At 34.9% G+C, this 23,412-nt stretch overlaps 1 protein-coding gene across 1 annotated transcript; it reads right to left on the bottom strand.

Annotated features, from left to right (window-relative positions):
* Positions 1-16,462: 16,462 nt before the first annotated feature.
* LOC145820467 (uncharacterized) lies at positions 16,463-17,134 on the bottom strand. The gene has a single exon (XM_082916423.1). It carries the CDS (start codon positions 17,132-17,134, stop codon positions 16,463-16,465), a length of 672 nt encoding a protein of 223 aa, XP_082772549.1.
* Between the last annotated feature and the right edge of the window lie 6,278 nt (positions 17,135-23,412).

The following is a 23,412-nucleotide window of genomic DNA, read 5'->3' as shown; positions in this document are numbered from 1 at the left end:
GCATTCTTGAAACTGTACGAATTTTTCTGTTGGCACTGCTTTTGTCATGATATCTGCTAATTGCTCCTTTGTGTTGACGAACTCCAATTGGATTTCACCTTTCTGTACACTGTCTCGAATGAAATGATGTCGTAGTTCAATGTGCTTTGTCCTGCCATGGAATACTGGATTTTTGCTCATTGCAATGGTTGACATGCTATCATAAAAAATTGTAGTGGAACTTTTCTCTTTGTGCTCCATATCTGAAAGAATTTTTCTAAGCCAGACTGCTTCACAAGTTGCATCCGTAGCTGCAATATGTTCTGCTTCTGCTAATGATAAAGCTATAGTCTTCTGCTTCTTGGAACTCCAAGATATAATTTTTGAGCCAATACAAAATACATAACCTGATGTACTCTTTCGATCATCCAATGATCCTGCCCAATCACTATCAGCGTGGCCAATGAGTCCACTGTCATTTTCTTTCACATACCTGATGCCGAGATTCTTGGTCCCTTGAAGATACCGAAGAATTCGCTTTGCTGCTGCATTGTGTAGCTTGCTCGATTCATGCATAAATCTGGAAATAAGATTTACAGAGTAAACAATGTCTGGCCTTGTATTAGTGAGATAATTTAGTGAACCAATCAATTTTCGATAGGCGGTAGCATCGACTTTCTCTGCTCCATCATTTACTTGCAACTTCTCATTTAAAGAGATTGGAGTAGAAATTGATTTGCAGTCAGACATATGAAATTTCTTCAATAAATCTTCAAGATATTTTCCTTGAGAGATAAATATTTCTCCCTTTGATTGCTTCACTTGAATACCGAGAAAATATCTCATAAGTCCCAAATCAGTCATCTCGTACTCCTTCACCATGGCTTTTTTAAATTCTTCTACCATTGATGGTTTAGCTCCTGTATAGATTAAATCGTCAACATATAGGCAAACTATGAGAAATTCTTGCGTACCTCCTTTCTTGATATATAGTGATGGTTCACTTTGGCTTCTTTGAAAACCATTTTGACAAAAATACTTGTCAATGTTGCTGTTCCAGGCTCGGGGTGCTTGCTTTAGTCCATGCAGTGCCTTTCGAAGTCGGTAAACCTTGTCTTCTTTTCCTTTAATTATGTATCCTTGTGGTTGTTCAACATAAACTTCTTCTTCAAGCTCTCCATTGAGAAAAACTGATTTGACATCTAGCTGATATACTGGTAGCTCATTTTGTGCAGCCAAGGCAAGAACGGTTCTTATTGTCTCCAGGCGAGCAACTGGAGCAAATGTTTCATTGAAGTCTACTCCAGGTTGTTGCGAGTAGCCTTTTGCAACTAAGCGAGCCTTATGCTTTTGGATGGAGCCACCTTCTTTATATTTAGTCTTGTAGACCCATTTAAGTCCGATCACATCTTTGTCTTTGGGTAGGTCAACAAGATCCCAAGTGTAATTCTTTTCAATAGTTTCAATTTCTTCATCCATTGCCTTTCTCCAAATTTCTTCTTTCACAGCTTCTTCAAAAAACTGTGCCTCACAAGCAAAAAATGCTACGTCACAAGTTTCATATATTTCTCTTAAGGAACGTACCTTTCTTGGTATTGTTTCAGATTCTTCAGATAAAGAGCTTCTTGGAGGGTCATTTCTTGGCCTTGGGCTTGGAGTGTTATATGGGCTTTGGTTTGGGCTTGCTTGGTGAGTTGAAGATCCTTCTCCTTCTATTGTTTCATTAAATTCAATTTCCTTCTGCTCTAGGATGGAGTTATCATCCCACTTCCATGCTGTCATTTCATCAAATATGACGTCTCTGGAGATTACCAATTCATTTTTCATTGGATTGAACAGACGATATCCTTTTGATTCGTCGCTATATCCAATGAATATATATTTTTCTCATTTCTCATCAAATTTTTCCCTTTTTTGGGAAGGAATTAAGGCATAAGCAAGACAACCGAATACTTTGAAAAGATTTACCTGGGGCTTTTGTTTATGCCATGCCTCATATGGTGTTTTGTTTTGGACAGCCTTCGTGGGAGATCGGTTTAGCATATAAATAGCAGTATTGACAGCTTCAGCCCAAAATTTGTTTGGAAGACCTTTGCCTTTTAGCATGCTTCGTGCCATCTCCATAATTGTTTGGTTCTTCCGTTCTGCAACTCCATTTTGTTGAGGAGAGTGTCGAACTGTGAGTTGTCTTTTAATCCCATTTTCTTTACAGTAATTCATGAATGGAGTATAAATGAATTCTCTGCCACGATCTGTCCTCAACATTTTGATTTCTTTGTCACTTTGTTTTTCCACCAAAGCTTTAAACTACAGAAATACTGAGAAGGCTTCTGATTTTCTATCAAGAAAATAAATCCACATCATTCGAGTATAATCATCAACAAAGAGTAGAAAATATCTCTTGTTACCAAGAGATGGTGTTCGTCAAGGCCCACAAATATCTGCATGCACCAACTCCAAAGGTGCTTTGGCTCTCCAAGAAGTCTTTGGAAATGGCAATCTATGCATTTTTCCATAAATGCATCCTTCACAAATTTTATTGATTTTGCCAATGTGAGGCAATCCTATAACCATATCTTTTTCTTTTAATAATTTCATGCCCTTGTAATTTAGATGTCCATATCTAAGATGCCATAGATATGGATCATTGGTGTTTTCACTTTTAAGGGCAAAATTATCATTTAGTAGCTTTACAAGAGGAAAAACTTTGTTTGGAGTCATTTTGACTTTTGCCACTATATGATTTTTCTTTTTGTCAGAGATTATGTATTCATTATTATTAAAATTTACTGCATAACCTTTTTTTTATTAATTGCCCCACACTTAATAGATTTTAGGTTAAGCCCAGAACATAAAGAACGTCAAAAATTAATTTTTTGTTACCTCCTTTTGTATGGACGGAGATGATTCCCTTTCCTTCAACATTTTGTAGTTTTCCATCACCAAGCTTTACTTGAGAAGAGACTTTTTCATCTAGTTGCACAAAAATCTTGCGATTGCCTGTCATATGATTACTGCATCCACTATCCAAATCCCAAATATTTCCTAACTCTTGTTGGGCATTCATGTAAGAAAATAATTGTTCTGCTTCATTTTCTTCAGAAAAATTAGCTTTGTCCTTATCATTGTTGAACCAGCAATGACGTTGTGAATGATTTGAATTTTTGCATCTCTTGCACCTAAATCTGCAATCTTTAGATGCATGATTAAATTTCTTGCAAATAGTGCATTGAGAGTTAGAGTTACCGCTGAAATTTCTTTGACTTTTGTAGTCTCTTCCTTTGTTCCGGGCTTGAAATGAGGTTCAGCCTCCTTGTCCATTTCTGGCCGTGCTCCTTCTTTGAAATGAATCCCTTCCTTGATTTTCTTGCTTCTTGTCTCCAATATTGACTTTGGATTGAAATGCTTGCTCCATTGACTGATTTGTAAATCTGCTCATTCTTTGTTCATGTGCCTCAAGAGAACTCATTAGCTCATGTTTAGTAAGTTTAGACAAATCTTTGGATTCCTCGATGGCAGCAACAATATTCTCGAATTTTTGAGGTATACTTCTTAAAACTTTTTCAACAATTCTCTTGTCATCAAGGTTGTCTCCATAACTTCTAATTTGGTTGACAATTCCAGCAACTCGGGAAAAAAACTCATTAATAGATTCAGTATCCTTCATTGCTAGATTGTCAAAATCTCTCCATAATGTTTGTAGTTTAATGGAGATGACCTTATCAAAACCTTGACATTCACACTTTAATATATCCCAAGCTTCTTTAGATGTTTTTGCACCCATGATTCTATGAAAGATAGATTTGCTTACCCCTCATTGTATGTTGAGAAGAGCACTTGCATCCTTTTTCTTGTTCATCTTGTACTGCTTCCGACGTGCTTCTGTCCAAGTTGTAAGTTCTTCATCATTTGATGGTGCCTCAAAACCATCTTCAACTAGTTCCCACAAGTCTTGTGAGACAAATAAAGTTTTCATTTGGATGCTCCAATATTCATAGTTCTCTCTCTCAAATATAGGGATGAGAGTTTGTGCATAGTTGAAAGTGGAAGAGCTTGCTTCCATGCTAGAATAGTATTTGAAGGAAGAGGTTTGGAGGCTTTAGAATAGGTGAGGGAAACTTGGCTCTGATACCAAAATTGTTGGGGTGACAAGGTATATTTGACAAGAACTTGGGCAAGCTAGGAAGGGAATTATAGAAGAAGATAAGGTAGAGATGCAAATATAAGAAAACTTCTTCTTATTATGTTGAGTACAAGTCAAGATTCTTGCATACACATTTATAATTAGCTTATGGCTTTATATAGAATACATCATCATCTTAACCTCTTCTAGAAAGGTTCTAGAAAGGTTTGATATTTTCTAACATCATTGTTAATAATTTCTTTTACATACTTTGTTATTTTATATATATTTTCTCATTTTTTTTCTTCACATTTTTGTTTTGTATAGGGAATTCTTGCTCGGAGAAGACGACCCAGATGAAGATGGACAAAGAAAACCCTAAGATACGTAAGTTATCCTTTCATTTGATTTGTGTCTTTCTCTGTCTCTCGCTCTCTGTCTCTCGCTCTCGCTCTCACTCTCACTCTCACTTTCACTCTCTGTTTCGTCAATGGCGGTAAGAAAGGCTTCTCTCATGGCTGCTCTCAGAGTCATCAATAATTTCTTTTACATACTTTGTTATTTTATATATATTTTCTCTCATTTTTTTCTTCATATTTTTGTTTTGTATAGGGAGTTCTTGCTCGGAGAAGATGGCCCAGATGAAGATGGATGATGAAAACCCTGAGATGTGTAAGTTATCCTTTCATTTGATTTGTGTCTTTCTCTGTCTCTCTCTCTGTCACTCACTCACTCACTTGCTCACTCACTCACTCACTCACTCACTTTCCGTTTCGTCAATGGCGGCAAGAAAGGCTTCACTCATGGCTGCTCTCAGAGTCATCAAACGTCAGTGTTCATTGTTAATAATTTCTTTTATATACTTTGTTATTTTATATATGTATTTTCATTTTTTTTCTTCATATTTTTGTTTTGTATAGAGACTTCTTGCTCGGAGAAGATGGGCCGGCTTTTTTACGGGGAACAAGAATGGTTGGAAAAGCAGGAGAAGGAGAAACTGAAGATGGACCAGATGAAGACGGATGATGAAAACCCTAAGATGCATAAGTTATCCTTTCATTTGATTTGGGTCTTTCTCTGTCTTTCTTTCTCTCTGTGTCATGTGTCTTTCTCTGTGTTATATATATCTAAGAAATAGTGAAATGCGGTGCAAATTCAACTTTTATAGGATTACACTTGAAATTAATCTCAACTGCATCGGGTATTTTCTTAGGTAATTTTTCTAGATGTGTTAGTATAATTAGTATAAGGGAATCACTATACTAGTTGTTTAAAAAAATGAGGCATCCCGTGTTGTGAGGCTATAAAATGTTGAAAAATTGTCAGTATAATCCCCATACATGTAGGCATCAATATACCTTTACAACTTGGTTATCCCACATGTAGTCTACATATAGGACAATTCCCAAGCAGAGTCATTAGCATTGCAGACAAAAAAAGCCTCTCAAATTAGTTATTTGGTCTACTTATTCAAGCACATGTCTCATCTTTAAGATCTTTTTAAGCCTCTTTACTATTCACTAGTCTCCTTTCTAGTTAGTTTTGTGGTTGCGATCTTCTCAACTCAAGGACAGACCAGAACTTTAATTTCAAGAACATTAATATTAGGGGACAGGCCCGTATTAAATTTTTTAACAAAAATTTAGGGGACAAACTTGTATATAATTTAAAATAACAATGATTTGTAAACAAAGAACTTATACTAAAACATAATATAGAATAATGTGTCAAGTTTTAATTTTATTACTTTAAATCAAAAGATCTATCAAGATGACTAATATTTTCAACAATGTCACTATCACATCATTCTTGTCATAATTTTATATAAAATTTATGTAAGGATATTATTTTCTAAATTTTAAAATATTTTAAACTAATACTGCTATATAGGGTTTTTAAAACTTTCGAAGGGCTAAGCCACCCCATTTTGTCCATCCCTGTTCTCAACCTTTTACCCATCAATTTTCTTTTCTTTTGCTTTCCTTTTATTTGGTTTTCTCAGCTTTCTCATCATCCCACTCGCCTTGTCATAGGCCTTATTCCAGCTTTCTCCAAATAAAACTTCTCTCCTAGTTTGCCTTCTCTCTTTGCTTTCCTCCAACTTGTAATCTGTACATAAAGTAGTGATTTACCTTTCAGACTCGATGGAAATCCAAGAAAACATCAACAATCTTCGAGTTGCCTCATTTTCTTCTTACCTCAACTCCACAGAAGAGCACTTTGTGCTCAAGCTCACTAGAAGAATTCAAAATCCAATGGCAGAAAGTGAAATCTTTTCACCCCCTAAAAGCCCTGGAAGGCCTATGATTGAAGAGGGTAAAATTGATGTCTTTGGTGCTGAGAAGTATTTCAACATGAGGATTGATCATGAGACTAGTCCAAAAAAAGTACTAATTGACAATAACATGATCCAGAGAGAAGACTGGTTTGATCAGAGACACGACACAAAGACTCCAAGTGTTATTAGCTCTGCATTGTTACCAAGTCTGCTGAAAAACCCAACTCAAAACGAGCAGAAGAAATCTGTTGGAAATAGATTTTTGGCTGCAATGGACAGTGTTTGGATAAGAAGGTAGTTCACGTCAGTGAGGCTCAATGGAAAGGGCTGAGAAAAGAATCCCTTGGGTCTGTGAATCCAGTTATGTTTGATGGAACGAAGGAAACATAATCAGGACTGAGAGGTGGAGAGAATTTCGCATTCCCAATTCTTGATCCAAGGGAGGAAAATTTGACAGTTAGAAAGTAGTTCTTAGAAGAAGAACCACGACACTCAATTGAGGTGTTTAGCTCACATTCAATCAAAAAGGGCAATATAGCGACAAACTTGGAGAGGAAACTGTCTGTGCTGACTTGGGATGCCATTCCAAAGGTCCAAAACATTCAATCAAATTTATATATATACTAACTGTTTTACTTGTTTTCTTCATATATTTTGCAGGTACTTCTTGGTCAGATAAGACGGCTAGATTCTTTTATGGGGAGCTTGGACTGCTGGAGCAAAAAAAGATGGACATGGAAAGAAAATTAAGGCAGAAGGAAATCTGCCAAAAATTGGTAAGATCTTGTTTATTTTATTATTTGATTTGATAATTTTTTTCTTTTCTCTTAATTGTTTGGCTTATTGAAATTAATATGCATTTTTTGTTTTGTTTTTGTTTGTAGGATTGAGTCCACAGGAAATGATTTCTACACTTATGATAACCCATGGATTTTTGGATACAGTGACTAAAGGCACAACTAATCTAATTCTGCTGCGCAACAAAACTGTTATTGACGCAGGTGTTGAATTATTCAAGACCATAGCTGGACTGGATGTTAAAGACCAAATGGGTCAAGTCCGACAAACCGTGCTTAAGGTGGAAATGCTTGAGTGGAAAGTAAACAATTTGGACACCAAGATGAACTTGGTGCTCAGGAGGTTGAACCACCGCCGCGTGGTGATACATCACCACCATCCCATCACCACCACCACCACCAGAGGACACTAATGGTGGTGGTGGGAACAGTGAGGGTGGAGAGTAGGCACTAGGATGGAGTGTGTTAGAGATTTGTTTTTCTTTCTTCCTTTCTATTTTTTTTAAATTTTATTTTATTTTTATTTTTATTTTTAATGTTGTTCTTTGTTCTTGAAGTTTGTCCATTGACAATGAATTCAAATGAGAAGTTATAAGCGTATTTCATACTTTCGCTACATTATATATATATATATATATATCTTTTATTTCATCAATTACAAATGAGCCATAGTTTATGTACTATTCTCAACTAATAAAGACATAAATAATGAGGAAGTGAACCTGCTAATATATGAATTTAAAAAAGAAAAAACTTTGAAATTAATTCATTAACGTGTTAGTTAGAAAGAAATACATGAACTTTCAAATGTATCCACCTTCCAATACATGTATCCAAATAAATTTCAAATGAATCTCAATAGAACATTAAATGAATGCAAAATTTATTTATAATAAGTCAATATAATTATTCATTTTTAGGCATTCATCACAAATTCACCTATTTAACAAGTAATCCTTAAAAAAAGAAAAAAAAAAGAAAACAAATAATCCTTATTAAAATTTATTCTAATTTGAATGATAGAATGAAGAGACCAATAGTTTTATAGATAAAGATAAAGACCATATAGTAATAAGGTACCTAAAGAGACAAATCAAAATATAATTTTTTGCATCCTCCATTCTATCCCTTGGATAAATTTAACACATGAAAATATTTCAAATTACATACCTATGACAAGACGAAATTAGCACATTAAATGTGTTATTATTTAATACGGTAGTGTTACATGCATCAATTAGTATACTAACTAGTGTATCAATATTAATTATGACATAATTATTGACTCCACTCATTATATAAATTATAAATACTAAAAGAATAATGTTATATGCACAAATTAGTGTACTAATTGGTATACCAGTTAGTACACTAATTGGTGCATATAGCACCATTGATACTAAAAACTTTTTAAATTATGTCACATCATCAATTGGTACACTAGTTAGTGCATTAATTCATGCATATATCATTATTCTATTTAATGTGTCATTTGGCCCGTTTTGTAGAACTGTGAAAAAGTAATTATAGATTATAACTTAACAGATTATAACTTATAACTGTGAACATAAGCTGTTAACCCTGCTAGCAGAGTAGTATTTAGTTGATAAGTTGTAAAATAACTTTTTATTGTGTAATTGTCATTTTTGCCTTTATATGATATAAAAGTGATTATTTTGTCATTTTTTTTTCAGTTTTAATTTTTTAAAAAAATTATTACATTAATAAAAGTTAATATAATTAGTATTACAAAAATTATTATTTTCATTAATAGTATCAATTAGTATAAAATTATTTAATTTTTTCATTATAAATGAATTAGTGTCAATTAGCATCAATTAATACTAAAATTATTAATTATCAATTAATATATGTTACCCAAAAGACAACTTAAGAGGGGAGATGAATTAGGTTTTTACAAATAAAAATAATAATACCCTAATAAAAATTATGACTAGTACAATAGATAAATATAGTTAATAAAATAAAATAATTAAAACAAGTGTTCTAACAACTATGTCAATTAATGATTTTAGCACAATAAAAATATGAAACATAGGCATGGCAATTTAAATAAAATAAAGAGATAAGGGAGAGAGAGGCAAACAAATTTATGTGGTTCGGCTTCAACTCGGTCTACGTCCACTCCTCAAGTTTCACTTGAGATTTTTCACTATTCTCTAGCTTTACAGGGTGCTAGCAACATTTTCACAGATGGAGCAATCCTCAACGGATTTTACACAAACTTTCTAAGTTCAAAAAAAACACTGAGAGTACTACACTCTTACAGGATTGAAAAGAATGTGTTTTTGCTTTCAATGAAAGCTATAAGAATTATCTCTCAAAGATAGATATAAAAATGAGACTTTGATTTTTCTGTAATTCCCACACAGGAAAGATGGGCTTAAAGCTATACGACTTAATGTATAATTTTTAAGAGAGGATGTAAACAAAAATTGAAGAATATTTCTCAGAAAATTTTTCAGAGAATAGATGTGAGTGATTATAGATCAAAGAATATTTTCTAATTTTTTTTTGTAACTTGTTTACATTAGAAGCTTTGGTATATATAATGAAACTTATAGCCGTTTATAGCCATTGTATTCATTTGAATTTATAGCAGTTTATAGCCGTTGTATTCATTTGAATATTTTCTACTCCATCATTACTAATTTGAATATCTTCCACTTGAACCTTTGGCCTGCTGCTGTGTTGGGTTGTTTGAACCTTTGTTTTGTACTATTTGAACCTCTGGTTTGGGCATTATTTTTGGGTTGAAATGAACTCTTGATTTGAGCAAATATTAAATACATTCAAACAATATTTAGGATAAAAGTTTAGGTGAGAAATAATAGGACAAAATAAATTTTGATTCTATTTTTCTCTTTCAAATAAAAATTATCAAAATAAATAAGTCTAACAATATAAAATTTATTTCATTTAATAAAAGTTATTTCATTTTTTTTCATTTATATCAATTAGCAACAATTGTTTTATTTTTTTATTTTTTATTACAATACCAAAGAATTTTATATTAATAGAAGTTATTTAATTGAAATAAATTTATATCATTATTAATTAAAATAAATTGTGCAATTTATTTCTTTATTTAAATTGTGCAATTGTGCAATTTATATCAATATTAATTGTGAAATAAATTGTGCAATTTATTTAATGGATATATATTGCAGAATTTATTTCAATTTCTATCAATATTAATTGAAATATTTTTTTTTAATTAAGTGGAAGTTAATTGAAATAAATTGTGCTTTTTTTTCATTATAATTACGCAAAACCCTAGCCACTATCGGTGGTCTGCAACAAACCCTAGCCGGCAACCTCCATTTTTCTTCTTCTCCTCCTTATCCCACCAGCAGAAATCCCCTGCAAAACCTTAGCCACAATCGCGAAGAGAGAGATAGAGAGAGAGAAAGCTCAGGCTTGTTCTCTGCCGCGATCGAGAAGAGAGAGAGAGAGAGAGAGCTCATCAGATCGTCACGCCATCGATTGTCATCATCATCGTCACCATTTCAAATCGTGATGTGGCTTTAGATCGGGAAAGAGAGAGAGAGAGAGAGCTCGTCAAATCACCACCGAAAATCGTCATCATCATCGTCACCATTTTCAGATCGTGATGTGGTTTCAGAGAGAGAGAGAGAGAAATCGCCTCTCACGCCACTGGAAGCCACTAGAAATCGCCTCTTACGCGCATCAGAAGCCACCGGAAATCGCCTCTTACGCATCAAAAATCGCCTCTCACTCTCTCTCTGTCTGTGAGGAGGTAAAGAGTGTTTGTTGTGGATTTATATATTGGTTTTTTTGGTAACATTTGAAGTATATGAGGGGCATTTAAGTCATTATTTTCCCTCAAAACTCAACTATCCGCTTAAGCTATTTCAAAAAGCACCTCTTTAGCCAGCTTAGAGATTTAAGCTGAAAATCACTTAAAATAAGTTATAATCTATCTCTGAAAAGCTATAACAAACACTCCAAAATCACTTATTTTAAGCTATAAGTGGATTTAAACTGAAAATAAGTTCTACCAAACAGACACATTGACGAATTAGTTTAATGGAATCTACTTTGTAAATTTTGTATTAATGCATTGATAACACATCAAGACATTATTTGGCATCTCTTAAAAAATATATATTTTTTAATCTTTTTATCCCTTTTAGGTTATATCGCCTCTTTATTTTTTTACATATTTTTTGGTAAAAAGTCAAAAAAATATACCTATTTAGATCATCCCACACACCCTCTAAATGATATTAAAAATTAATACTCAATTTGTCAATAAAAAAAAAATTAATACTCAATTTTCATCACTATGTGGGTGTTTGGGAAGTTGCTATTTTAGTAGGTTATTTTAGTAGGTAAAATTTTTATGTTTGGGAAGATGATTGGATTTTTTATAGTTGGATGTGATGTTTGTGAGAGAAAAAATAAAATAATTATAGGTTTGATATGATATTTTATCTTATTAACTATTTTAACTTATTTTATCTTTTTGTAAATTTTAGCCCAAAAAACAAAAAAATAGCCTTTGCCAAACACGCCCATAGCATTTCTTTTTGGGTTATTAGAGGGGACGAATTTGTAATCAAGGTACATAGATTTCAAAATTAAATTAAGAATCTTAACTTGCATAATTTTTTTATTTTATTTTACTGAAAACAAATAAAATATAAACTTATACGAAAAATTTATATGACAAATTGTTTTTCAGAAAATTATTTTTGAGAAAGTTTTATGGAAAGCACCACTTTCTAAAGAAACACTTTAAATTGTTGTATGAAATTTCGAAACAAATGAGAACCATGGATGCTAACACAAATAAAAAAGGTGAAATTTTTTTGAATAAAATTGTAACGATTCAGAATTTTTCCCTCCGCTCGAGCGGAATTGAGAGGCTCCCAGCATTTTTGCAGTCTGTCCGAAATTCTGAGAGTGGTGAATTCTCGTTCGAGTGTAGGAGTAGTCGCTCGTGCGGATGGCTTTGTTGGTTTGCGCGCTCGAGCGTGGAAAGCGACGCTCGAGCGTGGAAAGTGAGATTTCCCTTGAATTTTTTTAGTGTATTTGGAACCTCCTTGTTTTATTTTGGGACATTGATCGAAGTGGTAACATGATGGTAAAGTAAGAGTGAACCAAGAATTTAATTCGGATAATTTTTCCTACGAACAGCCGTTACTCTTTTGCCCTTTTCTTTTTCCACACTTTGAATTTGTGTGTGAGGCTAGAACCATTGGAAAGCTTATTTCCGGGGCTTCAATTTGGACACAAGAACGACCTATAACAGAGTCCAGATGAGAGAGTTATGCCCGCTTGGAGTTTTGGAACCTGTGCTGGAAACAAGTACGCTCGAGCGGGACAAGTGACGCTCGAGCGGACTGCACGAATTCAGCAAATTTAAAGGCACTTTTCTAGATCATTCTTTACACTTCCATCTCCTCTCTTCATCCCTCTCAGCCTTAGTTCGAAAACCCTAGAGATTTTGGCCCAAATACCTTCAATTTTTCAAAGATTTGGGCAAGATCCCTTGCAAAAATATGAAGAAGGCTCGAAGATCTCACTTTTCAACCGATTGAAGTTTGGATTTGTGAAGGGATCTCATCAAAGCTTTGCTCTTTTGCTTGATTCTCGAGGTAGGGGTCCTAGTTCTTCTTCAATACTTGCATTAATAGATAGATTTGTGGTATTTTGATTATATGAATGCAAAATCTACATTTTTGAGCATATAGTGTTATATCATGGAATTTGGGGGTTTAGGGTTTGAAGTGTTGGGGTTCAATTTTTTTTTTTTTGATTCAAACGAAGAGAAATAACAGATTACAATACTAGAGTCATGGGATATTGGAATCCTTTCTTGAGCCAACATGGATCATGTTAGTAACTAACAAAGAAGAAATAGAACTGGGTGGGTCTTCTAGGAAGAAGAAGTGCTCCTGTTGAGTTACACCTAGATTTGCCAAAGCATCTGTAGTGTGGTTTGCTTCCCTGGGTATTATGGCAATAGTACATTGGCATCTTCTGAGGATGAAGTTGGCATCTTTAATGAGCGCTCGATATGGAGAGTTCGCACCAGCTCCGTCCCGAATGAGTTCCATAGCCAATTGGGAATCAGTTTCGATTTGGATGTTGGCCATTCCTTTCTGCATGATTATGGTGAGACCTCTGTATATGCCCCATAGCTCAGCTTCAAGGCTTGTACAGTTGCCTAGATAACCATAGTATCCCCAAACCCAGGTACCTACTTCATCTCTGAGCAACCCACCAAATACAGATTGGCCAGGATAACCCTTGGAGCATCCATCTGTGTTGAGTTTGAGTTGACCTGCAAAAGGACAAGACTAGAGCATTAGTTTAGGATCTTTAAAGTTTGGGTGGAGGATAGCTTGAAAAGCTTCTTGAGTTTCCATAGCCATGTGTAGTATGGAGTTAACACTGGTGTGAGGATGTTGTGTGATATTATCAAACACTTCTTTGTTTCTGTCTTTCCAGATAATCCATAGAGTTGTCAAGAAAACTGTAGACCAGTGATCATTGTTGGCTTGGTCCTTGCTGTGGATGTTATTTTTTATCCAATCTTGAAAGGGAGCATTGTTGCTGTGTTGCCACCACGTAAAATTTTTCAGAATCAACCAGAGTGCCTGGGCTTTGGTATAGCTTCTGAAAAGATGTTGCATGTCTTCTCTGGATGCATGACATCTGGGGCATGTATTTGTATATGATAAATTCCTTATGAGCCGCATATGATTAGTTAAAAGCCTTTCATGCATGACAAGCCAGAGAAAAGTTCGCAGTTTATGAGGAACCTTTAATTTCCAAATCCATTGCCAGTTAACACCATTTGTTTCTTGATTAGATAAGGCTTGATAGGCTACTGAAATAGAGAACTTACCAGTGGGGGAACTTTTCTAATGAGGTGTGTCATTATATATAACATACCCGGGTCTATGGGTTTTAAGAATGGTATCAATGGTCTGTTGTGGTAACATGTTATGAATTGAGGTGAGGTCCCAGTTACCATTATCATCAAGAATGGAACTGGCTTTAGTTAGGTCACCAGTGTGATTTCCCTGGGTTATTTTGCATAACGGTTGTTCACCACACCACCAGTCAGTCCAAAGAGAAACATGCTCCCCAGTCCCAATATCCCATTTAATATTATTATCTAAGACATCTCTGTTTTTGATAATGCTTTTCCAAGTATGTGAGGCTTGTCTCCTAGTGGGCCAGTTGGATAGGGAATGAGTTTTGAGATACTTAGTTTTGAGAACTTCATACCACAGCTCATTAGAGTTAGTGGCAAGATTCCAACCAAGCTTAGAAATGAAGGCAGAGTTCTGAACTCTGGCTTCTCTAATACCTAAACCCCCATGCTCTTTCCTTTTACAGACCTGCTGCCAGTTCACAAGATGGACCTTTCTCCTGGTTTCAGTACTACCCCAAAGGAAATTTCTATTGAGTTTATCAATTTGGTCGCAAACTTTCCTAGGGATTTCCATAGTGTGCATAAGATGGTTAGGCATAGCAGAAGTGACAGCCTTGATTAGGGTAGTTCTGCCAGCAAGGGACAAATTTTTAGCTTTCCATCCTGAGAGTCTTTGGGCCATTTTATCAAGGATGTCTTTAAAGTGGGATTTGGAAACTCTGCTATAGAGGGGGGGGGGTGCCCAGGTATTTACCCAGATCAGCAGTGAGAGAAATGCCACAATGGAGGCTGATAGAGGTGGCTTCCCTTCTAGGGACATTAGAAGAAAAGAACATCTTAGATTTTTGAAAATTAATTTTCTGGCCAAACATGTCACAAAATTCAGCAAGAACATCCATAATACAGTCACAATTTCTTCTAGTAGCTCTAGCAAATAAGATAAGGTCGTCAGCAAAAAACAAATGGGAAATGGGAGGGCTGTTTCTAGAAGCTTGAAGGCCTTTCCAATCACCATTTTCAATTTTAATCCTAATCATGTTGGACAAATTTTCCATGCAAAGAACAAAAAGATAAGGGGATAAAGGATCTCCCTGCCTGATTCCTCTTCCCATGTTGATGCTGGGTAAGGCCTCACCATTCCAGATAATGGCAGAATTAACATTAGACACACAGTTCATAATGAGAGTGATCCAGTCAGGATTTAGATTGAGTTTTTTAAGGGAGTGGTGGATGAAGTCCCAAGAGATGCGGTCATAGGCTTTTTCTAAATCGATTTTGAGAACCATGCCTCAAAACTTGCCTTTCTTACCTCTAAGGGTGTGATGAATTTCTTGGGTTATGATAATGTTATCGGTGGTAGTTCGCCTAGGGATAAAACTGCTTTGGTTGGGGCTGATGAGATCAGAAAAAAGAGGACGAAGACGGTTAACAATAATTTTTGTAATGGTCTTATAGGTGACATTACAAAGGCTTATAGGGCGGAATTGTTTTATGGACTCAGGGTTCTGAAGCTTGGGGATAAGGACAATTTGAGTTTCATTAATCTCCATGGGGATAGTCTTAAGTTGGAAATAGTTCTTAACAAAATGACAGATAGAGTTCCCAATTATGTTCCAATTATTGTGATAAAAAATAGCCTGGAACCCATCCTTACCAGGGGCTTTAAAAGCTTTAATGCTTTTGATGGCATTCCAGATTTCAGTGTTAGTTACAGGGCTTTGAAGATTAGCATTATCCTCTCTAGTAATTCTATTTCTAGCAATATTAACCCAATTCTCTAACAGAGAAGTTTCTTCATGTTGGAAGAGGTTGGAGAAATGATCCAAAATGTGTGCTTTCAGATCATCACTATTAGAAAGCCAACTACCATTCTCATCCTTTAAGACTTGGATTTTTAACTTTCTTCTCTTAGTAAGGGTAGAGGTGTGAACAAATTTTGTGTTGCCATTACCCATGGTGAGCCACTTATTACAGGAATTCTGGTACCACATAATTTCTTCCTGAAACAGGGCTGTGTTAAACTGTTTAATAAGGTCTTTCTCAAGAAGATGAAGGCTATGTGAAAAATTGGCAGCTTGGGATTTTTGTATGCCTTCAATAGAAGCCAGCAATTTTTTTTTTCTTTTGAAAATATTACCAAAAACTTTTTTATTCCAGATTTTAATATTGTGGGTGAGGTTATCAATGGCTTCAAGAAGTTTAAACTCCATATTAAGCCACGAGTTATGGACAATATCAACAAAACTGGGATGGCACATCCAAGCCGCTTTAAAGCGAAAAGGTCTATTATGAGTGGTTGATGAGTACATACCTTGGGTGTAGACCACCAATGGGGAGTGATCCGAATAAGTTCATGGAAGAATCCGCACAGTACCTTTAGGGAACAAGGCTTGCCATTGATCATTACACAAGGCTCTGTCTAATCTTTCCATGGTGTTTGCCATGCCTTGTCTATTGTTGGTCCAGGTGAATCGAGGCCCTACACTTCCCAAGTCAATGAGATTGCAGTTGTTAATGCGTTCTCTGAATCTTTGAGATCTGTTCTGGTTATGAGATTGTGAGAAACTCCTTCTTTCATTCTGGTAAGTAAGATTGTTAAAATCACCCATAACAAGCCACGATTTGCTCATATGGCTTGCTGTGTCCTCAAGGTTGTCCCATAGAGTCTCCTTGGATAAAGGGTTGGGACTGGCATACATAGCATTGAGAACCCATTCCTCGAAGTCCTCTTTGTGGATGGTGGCTTGAATGAATTGGTTCGAGACCGTCGAAGTCCGGACATTAACCTGATTCGTATCCCAAATCAGCCAGATGCCTCCAGCTCGCCCAGTTGGGTTAACAATGGTGGAAGCTGAGAAGCCCATGTTGGTGAAAAAATTCCCCATTGAACTAAACTGAACTTTGGTTTCCATGAGAATGATAATCCCAGGTTTATGAGTACTGCGGAGTTCTCGCATGTTTCTCCGAAAGGTATTATTTGCTGTCCCTCGGCAGTTCCAAATCAATATTTTGAGAGAATCCATAGACGATAGGAGGGGTAAAGGATCAGTGGCAAGTTGGGGCAAGATACTACGTATTCTTCGGTGATCCTGATCGGTGGATCTCATGGATGCCATCTGGATGGAATGGACTGTATTTCCTGGGGCTTTGCTCCATCCGAGTTCGATTCTCATGCGGAGTATTTCGATCCACCATATGGTGTCTACGCGGTGAATGGCTTCTGTCCCTTTCTCTATCAATAACCCCAGTGTTTCTCCCTCCATCCTGTGAGTGGATGCGATTGGTAGGGCTATTTCTTCGTTCTCCATGGCTGTTTGGAGGGTCAGGAGGTTTTCTGGCTTTAGATTTTTCAAACCTAAGTGAATTGGTGTGGGATGGGATCAAAAGGTTTGGAGATGGGGCTGGGGTAAGATCTGCTTTTAGCTCTTCCATCGGGATTTCTGGGGATACACTGAGTGGTTCTTTCAGACTAGGCTTTTCAGGGATTAGAGTAGGTGAGGTTTCAATGTGTGTATTGACCATTGTATTTCTGTCTTCTGAAACCACAGAGGGTTGGACGTGTGGGCCTGAAGATAGATGTGAATCAAAATTTTCTTAGGAATGGATTGGGCCAATGCTATGGCTTGTGAGCTTACTGTTGGCATTTATGTTATGTTGGGTATTGGAGATTTGTGGCCCAGTAAGGGTTAAGACCATGGCGGAAGTAGAGGCCCCATTAGCGTGGGTCTGGTTATTGGATTTGGTCTCAATATTACCTAAACCCGCAAACCTATTTGAACTAGGCTGTGGTCCATTGGTTTGGGGTTTTCTATTGGGTGTGGGTCTGCGGTTCCTTCAGGTTACCATCATCCAGGGCCCAAAATGGGTATCTTCTTCCTCAGAATGTTGCAGGTTACCATTGGCCTGGGGTTGTGTTGACTGTAGGTTGCCTGAAACGGCTAGTCCTTCACCGGACGGTGATGAGCTTGGGATTGAAGCCACTTGGGATGATCGATTAGCAACTTTGTGTCTACAAAGCTCTTTGCGATGGTCCACCCTACCACAATGGAAACAAAAAGAATGGATAGACTCATACTCTATGGAATAGCTTTTCTTGCCTAGCAGGAACCTGGGACAGAGGGGTTTATTGAGGTCCAATTCAATACATACTCTGGCAAACTTACCTCTTGTAGCCATGGCTGTTGTTAGATCTATCTTGAGTGGTCGACCTAGTTGTTTAGCAATGGTATACAACACCTTTTCTTGGAAATACTCAATCGAAAGTTCGGGAAACCTAACCCAAAAAGCAGTTGTGGCTTCAAAAGCTTATGATGCCTTGAAGTCAGGCTCCCACTTGCGAACTGTAAGGTAGTGATCCAAAATTACCCATGGTCCCCCTGAATAAACATGGGTGCAGTCCTCCTGAGACGAGAATTTAAAAAGAAAATAATTGCTCCCCAGATCAATAGCATTGAAATCGTCTTGTAGGGCCCATAAGTGTTTGACTTTAGTACAGAGCATTCTGTATCCAATGCTTTTGCCCAAAAGCCTAACAATAAGAAAGTTTGTCCACGGTTGTCGTATCTGTTGTAGTAGATTCTTTGGAAAGGATATTCGAGGTATTCCATTTTGTACATCCTCAGGCATGAAGGTATCTCCATCAGCATCGCCTTCATCAGGGGGGACGGTGTTCGTCGTCTCATCAAGATAAAAGTCGCTACTTTGCGGAGCTGCTAGTGCCTCTTTGAACGATTTTGCCTGAGGGACTGCAGGTGAATCCTCCACTACAAGAGGAGTAATTTCATTCATGGTATCTTCTACTGAAGCAGAGGGGGCGAGAGCGGGAGTGGAATCAACACTGGGTACCATGTCTTGATCCTCCGACGCCTCCTTACTCTTGACCTTTTTAGTGCTGCGTATCAAATGATCTTCCTCCTTAAGAGAAATTCTATTGGAATCACTGATGTTAGCAGTGGACTCGTGCATCCTAGAGAGAGAATTACTCTTGCATTATGGATTATGGATTGGGTTAAGATTATGGATTATGAACCTTAGGTGTATAATCAATGGGAAAATTAGAATAAAAATTAATGGTTTGAGAAGTTTGAATTTTTATTGAAAATTTTAATTTTTCTTGAAAACCTTAAGTTGATTCTTGATGACAATTAATGATTTTTCCTAAATTAATAGTGAAATCATGAAATTGAGAGGTTGAATTATAGGTATACAAGTTTAATTGAATTTTGGAAGTATTTGAAAATTATGTTAAAATTAGCGAATGAACCTTTATTGTGGATGTTGTAAATCATGCTCTACTATGAATGAAATTTGGGGAAATAGATTTGTTAATGATATGGAATTTGTGATAAGATGATGAAGTGTAGATTTAAGAATTTTATTGTGTAGTTAGAAAGTGATTTTATACCTCAAAACTAAAAGCCCAAATTTATGTTTAACTCTAGTTATGAAATTTTATTTTGAAAAATGAGGATACTTTAATCAACATGAAATTTATGAAATTAAGTCTATGTTGGGTTAAGATGAGTGTGAATAATGATAAATGGGAGATTGTGAAATATGACGGTGTTATATGAAGGAGTTGTATCAAAGAAATTAAATGCTGGAGATTAAATTTATAACCGTGGGTAGTAATTGATAACCAATGTGTTGTAAAAATTGAATATGAAGACTTGATAATAATATGGAAAATTAAAGAAATAGTTTGAACCCAATAATTGTGAACACTTTAAAGATGAATCTTTGCCTCTATGGATGTGTTGTTATATTTTTGTGTGACAAAACAATGAATAATTTAATGGATAATGAAGAAGGTCATGGAACATGTTCGTACTCGTTATGTAAATGGAATTTTAATATATTGTGGACATATATTGAGCTAATGTGTTACGGAAATAATGGAAGACGTGTTGGCATTGCCCACTAATTGTAGTGATGGATTGTGATGTTATCTTGGGGTCCGTTTCCTGTTGTATTTTGAGCCGGCAAAGCGTGGCACTTGAGATAGGTTCCGCCTTCCTTCCGGAGTAGTGCCCGGTAAAGCGTGTGGTGAGGTTCCACGTTCCTTCCAGCTTGTGACCGGTAATGCATATGACTCATGGAGATGACTTGTGATTGGATCCGGTATTTGATATGAAATTAATTGAAAGAATGGAAATTGAAGTGGTAATTGGATTATGGATTGGTGATGGTGAACTTAGTGAATTAGTTGAGACAATAAAGGTAAATTATGAGTATTGTTTTGTAAATAAATAAGAGACTGAATTGAAAGGGTTTTGTTAATCTTGTGTTACCTTGAAATGAAATCTGAGAGTGTAAATAACGATGTGAATTGAGTATAGAAGAATTGTTAGTGAATCAAAAAGGAAACTTGAACTTGAAGTTATAGAGTTCTAAATAAATATAATGAGTAGAAAGGAAGAATGAAAGAAAAAGATGAACATTAAAAATAGAAACTGAATGAGAAATATTTTGGGAATTGGTTAATAACTTTTAAATGATGTTGTTTCTCAAATATGACTATTTCACAAGGATCTATGGTTTTCTAAAGTTAAAGGATGATTTTTAATGGCCGGACGTTTCTCTTAAAAATGTTTAAATAGTTTTGAGAAAAATGTACTTTACTTATGATATTTTGAAATTAGAAGATGTCACTCTACTATATGATATCACCCGGCATGCATGATCATTTATATCTGTGTGTTAATTATTGATTTAGAACTATGAGACTCCTACTAGGCATTAGTGCTCACCCCCTTGTTGTTTTATCTTTTTTTACAGGAAGAAAGTTTGGATTTTTTGATTGAAGAGTTAAGAAGTCCATGTGTCTTTTATATGTAATTTCAATGTAGATGTGATGGATCATGTATTTGTATTTTATTCATTTGTAGCTTCACAGTAGGAGATTGGCCTGTATTGTTATCTTTGTAATGTTTATTGAGAGAGAGAGAACATGTATCATTGTATTTCTATTACTCAAGGGTAATGGATGTTTGTAAAAACAAAAAAAAAAAAAAAAGGACCAAATTTTTAGGCTTTGGTAATGTTTCCGAGTAATTAAAATTGGGGCGTGACAAAAATTAACTCAATACCTTAATGATAGTAGCATAACAAGCAAAATAAAAATAAAAAAAGAAAATTTCAATCCATGTAAATGTTTAAAAAATTACAAATAAATAGTAAACTTTATACATATTAATAATTAAAATTATAAATTATTAATTTTGTAATATTCTTTTAGTACTCCCATTGACAAGTAATATCCCCAATAAAAAAAAAAAAAAAAAATTGATAATAGCATAAAAATCTTATTATTGGCAATTGGATTCCTCACGATAGAATCATTTTTTTTTTTGGGTAATTAATACTTTAATCCAAACACGGGTGTATGTGAGCTCTAATAGTGTTTTTGATTTATGAATTTGAAGAGGAATTTAAAAAGAGAAATGTAAAATGTATGTAAATATTTCATCTATTTTTTTTAGGGGGTCAAATTACACTTTACCTCCTTAAACTATTACAATTTTTCACTTTATCCCTTAAACTAAAAATTGATATAATTTACCCCTTCATCTTCTGAAAGTTTTCAATCTAAACCTTATCTTTATATTTTGTTAACCAACTAGACGGAAAATATGCATGTAATATGTATATATCATATTTATGACGAAAATACATTTTAAAGATCTATCATAATTGTGTCATGCTGCTTGAATTTGATACATTTTTGCAATTTTATGCTTCGAGTCTGTATTTGATCTCAAAAGTAGTGTAATCTGATTCTTTGTTTAGGTTGTTTACCAGAAATCGAAATTAAATTATGCAAATGTCTATAAAACCATATATTTAGTTTGTTGAGTTGGATGAATGGTCAGGGGTCATTTTTTTTTTCTTGGTTGGAGCATCCTTTTTAACTTGGGTAAAATTTCCATTTCTGTTTTTCCTAGTTTTATTATGTGAATGAGTTTTGAGGAGGATATTTTTTTGGAATTTAGCTTTTTGTGTATGGTTGGAGTAAAAAATATGATAGAAAGTACTAGAGTGGTGTGAAATTAAATTTTATTTTATAGCATTGTATTTAAATAAGATGATAATTTTGTGAGAAAGTTATAACAGGTCACTACTTTCATATGGAAAAATAAAAATTGCTATTATGTGTTGGTGAATGCATTCCTATTATTGTATCTGCTTAAATTTTAATGGTCAAATAATGCATACCTTACAAATTACATGAGTGGAACACATAACCACAAGTATAAAACCTTTTTGGAAAATTCTATGGTTGGCGTGTGTACTATATAGACATTTGGTCACGATCAAGAATATCCCATCTCAATTGAAAAAGTAAATACTTTTCCGTGAAGAAATCTAGTTCTATTTCGGTATTGCTCTTGTATTTTTTTTATCTTTGTTTTTTTATTTTTGTTTTTGTTTTAATTAGAAAATAAAAGATACGTGACAGAAAGAGAAGCCATCAAACACTTACACTAAGTCCAAGGCTAAAATATATAATAGTATAGATAGATAGATCGAAGATAAATAGTCCGTCTTTTGATGATTATTCATTATTTCACTAGTGTTCTACCCATGCAATGTATGGGTTATGCTCGAAATTGTTTTAGGTATATGTGATTTTAATGTATAAAATATTTATCTGTAAATCACTTTTAAAATTAGATGCCAAACATTGTTAAATTGATTTTGAAAATATTATTATTAGCAAGTGAATCAATTTTTTGTTTAATAATAATGCAATCATAATATTGTAAGTAATTTTTTTTTTAAATGCAATCATAATATTGTATTTTGTAAGTAAATTAAAGTGATTGACATGAATTTTGTAAATTTAAGTTCATGTTAAATTTAAAGAATAAAGCTTGAGACCCCACCCCCAATGACCCCCAGTGATCCCAGTGCCACGTGGCACCGTGTGATTGGAAGAAAAGAAGAAAAAAAAATTATTTTTGGCCTACTGGGGGTGCTGGGGTGCCCCCACTGGGTCCCTAGCACCACTGTAATTTAAATTTGATATTAATTCTTGCCAAAGTAATTTATGATCTTTCCCAAAGTTGGACTCTCACATCTGTATATATCACAATGCAAAGGAGTTTTTTTGAACACGTAGTCAAATCTTACAAAATGGTAACAAGTCAAATATAAAATAAAATAAATGACAAATTATGTCAGTTTGTTTCATCTCATTTCAATTTAAACAAATTTACCATTTAATTTTGATTGTTGTGCCAATTAATGACAATCATTAAATTCAGTCACATTTACCGTCCAAATTATGTCATGTGCACAT

This window comes from Camellia sinensis, chromosome 1 (assembly GCF_055761805.1).
Source record: "Camellia sinensis isolate YWXY chromosome 1, ASM5576180v1, whole genome shotgun sequence".
Lineage (NCBI taxonomy): Eukaryota > Viridiplantae > Streptophyta > Magnoliopsida > Ericales > Theaceae > Camellia > Camellia sinensis.
This window is presented reverse-complemented; position numbering and strand designations above follow the sequence as displayed.